Source organism: Sinocyclocheilus grahami, unplaced genomic scaffold (assembly GCF_001515645.1).
Source record: "Sinocyclocheilus grahami isolate Dianchi unplaced genomic scaffold, SAMN03320097.WGS_v1.1 scaffold948.1, whole genome shotgun sequence".
NCBI lineage: Eukaryota > Metazoa > Chordata > Actinopteri > Cypriniformes > Cyprinidae > Sinocyclocheilus > Sinocyclocheilus grahami.
Genome location: NW_015506127.1, coordinates 315,856 through 323,596, shown reverse-complemented (window position 1 = coordinate 323,596; position 7,741 = coordinate 315,856). Strand labels below are relative to the sequence as shown.

The window sequence follows — 7,741 nt, the reverse complement described above, 5'->3', positions numbered from 1 at the left end:
CTGTGAGAGCCAGAAATCTTGCTTGTTTGTAGGTGACCAAATACTTATTTTACCGAGGAATTTACCAATTAATTCTTTAAAAATCCTACAATGTGATTTTCTGGATTTTTTTTCTCATTTTGTCTCTCATAGTTGAGGTATACCTATGATGAAAATTACAGGCCTCTCTCATCTTTTTAAGTGGGAGAACTTGCACAATTGGTGGCTGACTAAATACTTTTTTGCCCCACTGTATACTGTGAACAGCACTATACAGACACACTGAAGCGAACGGAGAGTTCTGCTCTAACACATGCAGCACGTGTAACACTGAGATCTCTGGGGAGTTTAGTCGGTGTAAATGAATGTCGGTTTTAACTGTGTGAACATCGTACCAGACGCTTGTTCTAGGAGGTTTTATTTTTAATGAGCTGTTATTTAAATGAAGCTAATGAATTGATATGATGATGTTAGAGCTGTTTGACAGAGGAATGACTTCAGAGGGCATCAGTGACGGACACACAGCTGAGAATCGCAGACAAACATGACACAGTCATGCTATATACAGATATATATATATATAGACAAATATTTTCTATTCATATTGCCAAAGCAACTGTTTAATTAAAATGGTGTAAAAAGAAAAGAGAAGCAAAACTACATAAAACTTAAGAAGAGAAACAACTGAAAAAAAAGAAATGCAGCACAACGGGGTTAGAGGTCAGAGGTCAACACAGCACTATGACCTCTGTCTAGCAGTGTTTCCTGTGGAAGAGGAAGTGCACACATGCACCTGATGGCAGAGTTCAGAAAGCCCAGCCGGTCACAGAAAATCACTGAAAGAACCAGAGCAGCCAAGCAGAAAATGACCCGATGGATCATGTTTAAGTTTCACATGCGCACACAAACTTACCCAAGCGCAAAAGCAAACATTAACACTCGTCTTAGTGCTGCCGACACCACATTCAACAAGCACGTCTCACACACACACACACACACACACACACACACACACACACACACACACACACACACACACACACACTCTCAGTGGTGTGACCCACGGGGCACGTGGATGTTGAAAAAGTGCTTTGCTGTTTCTGAAGTGGACATTATATATTCATACGCATGAAGAGGCTCATTATCATCATCTGACAATCACTGACCCTTTAATAAATGGCTCACGTTCAACATGGCTCCGTGTTCTCCTGCGATATTTATTCAGTGTTGTCGCTCAATATTAACATACTCGTTTGCAGCATTTATAATTAATTTTTTCACTAAAACAACATTTTAGGATCTTTTAGCTGAAGTTCATGTCAGACTCTGCAGTGTGTGTGTGTGATCTCTGATATGCGAGGACACAATCTATGAGAATAATCTCATGCACACACACTTCTGATTGAAGAAGATCGTCAGTGTATTGTGCCTGTCAATCAATTTGTGCAAATCCGATTGGCTAGAATCCTTAGATGGTGGGGCTTTCTGCTGAGGGATGGGAGTGGTCTAATTCAGTGAAGTTAAACATTTACCTTTTACAGTTATTCATGTAGCAGATGCTGTTATTCTCCGTGACTTGTAAATGAGGAGGATGACAAGCAGTTAAAGTTTGAGGAATAGTTCCCCTCTAAAGAAGGGCTGATCTGCTTAGCCGAGAGATCCAGTGAAGGAAGACGAGTGTTTAATTGTGAGCGTTTCATGCGAGCAGTTAAATTCTCTCTTCAGAAATAATGGGCAGGTCTTAGTGAAGGCCGACGGGTCAAGAGCAGCAATCAGCCTTTCCAGACAGCGACATTTTGTTTCAGATGAGATTACAGCAGCGCCATAATATAAACATCAGTGTTCAGCACAGATCTTCATTAAGATACATCAGCGTAATGAGAGACGATACAGTGTGTGGAACTGAGAATTAATTCGTGTCACTGTGAAGGTCTGCCTGAGCGTTTGTGTGTTCTCTTGTGTTTTGTTTCTTTGAAACATGACTTTGGTATTTTCACAGTTTTAAGTCAGAGCATTGTGTTTGCTGGTCTCTGAAGGCTGGTTCACACAGGCAAACGGCAGCATTTCAAACTTTCTGAAGTTGACTGTGTGATTTAGCATGTAGCAGGTCATTTTCACACGAACAGATCTGAAACACCACAGGCAGTTATTTGGACGACTTCACAAACCTCAAATCTCAGTGTCTGCGCAGTTTCTCAATGAATATCTGTTTTGAAACCATAACCCTGTCTGTTTGTATTCAGTATGCTGCTGTAGCTAATCAAATGTTCCCTTTTGTCTTGCAGGTCTGGGGAATGCCGGCCAGTAGAACGTTCCTCGTGTAGGATAAGGCTATTTGAATGAACATGGACAAATGACCTGCATGTTAAGACTCAGCCATGAGCATCACCTGTGGTCCACAGGACTCAAGATAGCTGCATCACGCCTCTCAGCATCATCCTGAAGGAAACCCAAGAATCACAGTGCTTTGAAACCTCAATTGGAAGCCTCTCAGAGAAAACTTAAATTGGCGGCCAAGCTGGGGCTAAAAAGCAGGAATTCCCATCTATCCCTCATCACGCCCTGCCTGTGCCCGATGCACCGACCAATGGAGAGACTACGGAAAGAGTCTGGATAAAGTGGAGACAGGCCAAGAAAGAAAGAGAAAACGAGTGAACGATTGGCCCGTCTTGGCCTCATCTGTGATCATAGTCAAAGAGAATCTTTGAGCGCTATCTCTGCTCTGCCGAGACCAGGTTTCTGAGCTCGTATCATCAGGGTGGGTGAAATGCAGTCTGGGTGCTGGTCCTCTCTCTGGCCCCTGTGGCCCTTGCTGTTGGCTGGACTCTTTCTGTCGGCGGGGGCCCTGGAGTTCGGCGGGGCCCCGGGGCAGTGGGCTCGCTATGCCCGCTGGGAGGCCGGCTCGATCGGGGAGCTCAGCTTTAGTCTGAAGACCAACGTGAGCAAGGCGCTGGTTCTGTACCTGGACGACGGCGGGAACTGTGACTTCCTAGAGCTGCTCATCGGCGGCGGACACCTGCAGCTGCGCTTCGCCATCCACTGCGCCGAGCCAGCCGCCCTCCAGATGGAGACCCGTGTCAGCGACGACCGCTGGCACATGGTGCTGCTCACCCGTAACTACCGCGAGACCATGCTGATGGTGGACGGGGAAACCAAAGTGGCAGAGGTGCGTTCCAAGCGCAAGGAGATGGCGGTCGTCAGCGACCTGTTCGTGGGGGGCATCCCTCCGGACGTGCGTCTGTCCGCGCTCACGTCCAGCACGGTCAAATACGAGCCTCCGTTCATGGGCTTGATCTCCAATCTGAAGGTGGGCGAGATGCCTCCCACTCTACTCAACAGCAACGGCATTCATAACGATCTGGAGTATCTGTGCGTCAAGCAAAACCCCTGCCTCAACGGGGGATACTGCAGCGTCCAGTTCGGCGAGGTCTACTGCGACTGCTCTCACACACGCTTCCGAGGGAAATACTGCAAAGAAGGTAAGACGTTTCTTCTGCTTCTTTGTGTTTGTTTAGGTTTGGATGCATCCAGGGGGAATGTTTCAGACGAGGTGTCGTTTGTTAAGTTTATGCTCATTCTTCTGTTTATGGCGTTCAATCTGTTGTAATGGTCGTGCTACAGAACCCTTGACTCTTACAGACTGCAGTGCTGGTTTGATTGGACTTTCTCTGTCTATCTGTTGCTATTCTGAATGGATTTTGGACATTTTGTGTTAGGCCCTTTAGACGGTTGAGGCTGTCCTAAAAGAGATGAATCACTGCTTCTTATATTTTGTTCTCCCCTAAAGCAAGTTTCATTCAATTCTCTCCCAATCGCTCGCTGTCTTCAGTTCGAGAAAGCAATCCAGTTTCTCGGGCGAGATCCATTTTACACTCGTCTATACTCATCCATTACTCTCTCCTCCAAACCCACTGCTTTTACTCTCTTCTCCTGTCTTCTTTCTCTCTATCTCACCTCATCTGTGCTTCGCCTATTATCTCAGCCAGTTCTTTATTTTTCATTTTTCACACTGTTGGTTACATTTCTGAGTTATTATGGCACCTTCACTATTTTAAATATTTTCCACATTTAAGACCAATAGCACAGTGATCAAAACTGTAATTAGCACATGTTATACAAATATAAATGCGTATTAATGTTTATAAGGTATTCTCTCACTTTATATACAGCTGAATTTGTACTGCATGTTTACTTCAAAGAACCTGCAGGATATTTATCCTTTAGGGAAATTAGGGGGGCCGTAAAATGTACTTGTTTTGTATGTAGTCCTACCATGATGAAGCTCTCTCACAGATATCTGCATCTATCCACAGAAACAGTAATAACCGAACTGACACACATGATGCTGTTGAGCTCTTGGCTCTTCTGATGCTGTGTATCTTCCTGGTGTGTGTGTTTTCTGATAATTGTTCATGAGTCCCTTGTCTCTCCGGAGCAGTTAAACTGCCCACTGCTCTTCAGAAACAGTAGCTGTAGCTGCACATTCTTTGGTTTTCCTGCATCTTCTGCACATTTGAACCCTACCCAGCAGTAACTGTGTGATGTTGAGATACAGCTTTCACACCGAGGGCGATTGAGAGATTCAAACACAACCAAAAGCTGCAAACATTCACTGATGATTAATTAAAGTGTTATTAGTTTTTGTCTTGTGGGAAATATGTAAATAGCTTATGTAGTTTCTGAAGGGCAGTACTTAAAAAATAATCTCATCTCTTATATTTGTATACATTCTCAAAGTGGGTTATAAACTTAAATAACAAAAGGGGCATGCATTGCAAACTTACGCACTCAACGATGTTTGTGGTTGTACATATAATATTTTGTGTATGTTCAGAGCCTTTGGAGGGGGTGTTGGGACGCCTGTGTTGCTTCTGTCAGTCCACTCAAAGTTTTCAAATGATATTCAAACTGAGATTCTGCTCTCCATTTCCCATTTGTTTTTCGGTATTCTCTCTCTTCTGTGTTGGGATGTGAGTCGGAGGTCGTGGAGTTTGATACCGCTTGGCTCTCGGCTAAACTGAGAGCAGCATACCAATGCAGCACCGCTGTGACCGCAGGAAAGGTTTGTCCTTTTGAGAAAAGGCTATTGAGATGTGTTTCCTTCACTCCGTGTCGACGTGTTTGAGAAAATGTAAAGCGGCTTGTGGGCAGAAACTTGAGTTATTCGCTCTGACTTTCTGAGAATGACACAGCGGGAATAATCTCGTTAAACGGACGCGGCAGTCGTTGTGTGAGTTCTGTATTAGTTTCTGCATTAGAGATTTATTTCCCTGGGGAGTCTTCAGCAAAGGAGTCTAGTGTTCCCCCCCAGGGTTAGATGAGGTATCAAGGTGTGCTAGTGCTCCATTTCTGCGTGTAATGTATGTTTGACTACATACAGTATTATAGAGTACTACTGCATGTATTTTCACATTTCATGCAGTAGTTCTTCCAAAATTGAAATTTCTGTCATTGCGTCTGTCGTTGTGCTGCTTTTTGTAATTGATGTTGACCAAATGTGTTGGTGACTTCTCATCTCCAATCACAGAGCGATTCACGTTTAATGATGATTTGCTATCGGCTCTAAACTGATACCTATGCACTCCGCAAAAGAGACAAAACTGCTTTACAGATGGTTTGACTTTTTCAGTGGCGTTTGAGTCACATCCTTTTAAATGTAATTTTTCCATTTTTTTTAGGTTTAGTAAGGTAAAATGTGTTAACGGTAGTTTGTGCATTAGGTGCCATGAACTAAAATATGAACAGCTTTTACAGCACTTCTTCATTTTGGTTGATTTCTGCATATACTAATGTACAGTTCCATTAGCTAACGATTATAAACAACAGTGCATTTATAAATCAACTTTAAGTAAGTAAGTAAATGCTGTAAAAATGATTGTTCAGTGTTAGTTAATGATACTTAGTTAACATTAATGTGAAGTGCTTATTTTGGTCTTGATATTTGTTCTGCATTAATCAGTGTGTTTCTCCGTTTGCCGAGTTAAACCCCCTCAGATTTTAAAGTGAATTGTGCATTATGTTGCTTTTGAACTCAAGAATGTGTCTTTGTTCACGTCCCTTAAGAAAGGCACCTGATTCCTCAAGACTGGTAGAGTGCTAGACTAGTGGCTGTTGCTGGATTTTCTGTTTGTCTGAGCAGCGGCAGACGGAGAGCGATCAGGAATCGTTCTCTGTTTGCTGACGCTAGTTGAGCAGAAATGACTCTGTTGTTAGTTTATGGAAATGCGTTTCAGTCGCTCGGAGCCCAGAAATTATGCCGGGACTGTTTTAATGTGGTTTCATGTGTGTTTTCCTCAGAAATGAAGCGCCTCGTGCAGCCTGTCAGACGAGAGATCTCAGGCCTCTTTCTGTAATTACAGATGTAAAATCAGATTTGCGTGGAGCAGGAGGGCGAGAGATTAAGGGTGCACATTAAGAGCGATCAGTTAAACGACACGAGCCATGTGCAGTCGCTTGTGCTGATTGGATTAGAGCGGGTTTATGAGCAAATGTCTCTGGTGTAAATTACCGGCAGATGGCTGTGTTAAACATTTACACGAGGACGAGTCAAACCAGAATGTGCCTCTTAATGTAAATATTATAAATATAACCAGCTCTCAGCCATCGTTGGAGTTGAGCAAACACACACACACACACGTATTTCAGTGTATTCGAATGGCTCAGTTTGTCCTCGCGGCTCGGGCGAGCCTCAGCACCGGTTCACAGAGACACCAAAGTGTGGAGGTCATTTAGGACAGTAATACATCACTGAGATAATTACACACACACACCATGACTGATAATATCCTCTCACCTGTTTGTGATGGAGATGCACTGAAATAAATCAGTGTAGCATATTAATTAACCTAATCTGTATGAGAAGCCCCTCCCCCAGGAAACAGGGGTCTTGATGTGTTAGTGCCAGTCTCTAGATTTAGATGAATCTCTCCTGAGGATTGTGGGTAATTGAGTCTAGTACAGTGTTGACAGATGGTTTGTTTTTTCAACAGTCTCTAGATCTTCATATAGGCTTCATTATTACATTGACATTTATTTATGTAGCAGCTGCTTTTACCCAAACAGCTTATGAATGAGGAACACGACGACACAAGCGATTCATCCTGAGGAGACGACGGCATGGAAAAAGCCGCAGTACAGAGATCCAGTATAAATGAGTGAATTCTGTGGATATGAGTCTGTCGGAGTGCCTGCTGTGATGCAGGTGTGTTGATTCTCTGTCTGATGTTTGAAGGGCTTTCAGGTGTCCTGAAGCTGTTCCGATTGGGTTTGAGAAGAGCATTCCATCTTTGAAATGTGATGGATTTCCTGATGTGCCATGATTTATACTGTTAAGCCAGCACTAGAGTAGTTACCAATGGCCTTATTCTGTCTGTCTGTACCCTCTCTATCTGTATGTTCTGTTCTGTATGTTCTCTGATGTACTTCATGATAGTGAGTCATTCTGATGGGCCTGAATCAGATTATTCTAGTCTGAATGATCTTTAGTGGTGATTTCATAAGCATGAGTAGATGATCAGGTGAGTGTGTGTGTGTGTGTGTCAGGTGATCAGGTGTGTGTGTGTGTGTGTGTCTGTCAGGTGATCAAGTGTGTGTGTGTGTGTGTGTGTGTGTGTGTGTGTCAGGTGTGTGTGAGTGTGTGTGTGTGTGTGTCAGGTGATCAGGTGTGTGTGTATCAGGTGTTTGTGTGTGTGTGTGTGTGTGTGTGTGAGGTTATCAGGTGTGTGTGTGTGTGTGTGTGTGTGGGTGTGTGTGTGGCAGGTTT

At 43.6% G+C, this 7,741-nt stretch overlaps 1 protein-coding gene across 1 annotated transcript in view; it reads left to right on the top strand.

Moving 5' to 3' along the window:
• The window catches only part of LOC107564582 (neurexin-2-like), a gene marked incomplete at its 3' end in the record, with an annotated part of 375,377 nt that overhangs the window by 63,255 nt on the left and 304,381 nt on the right, over window positions 1-7,741 (top strand). Inside the window, exon 2 of the mRNA XM_016249689.1 lies at window positions 2,265-3,458. Coding sequence (XP_016105175.1) covers window positions 2,747-3,458 — 712 coding nt within the window. The remainder of the gene's footprint in view (window positions 1-2,264; window positions 3,459-7,741) is intronic.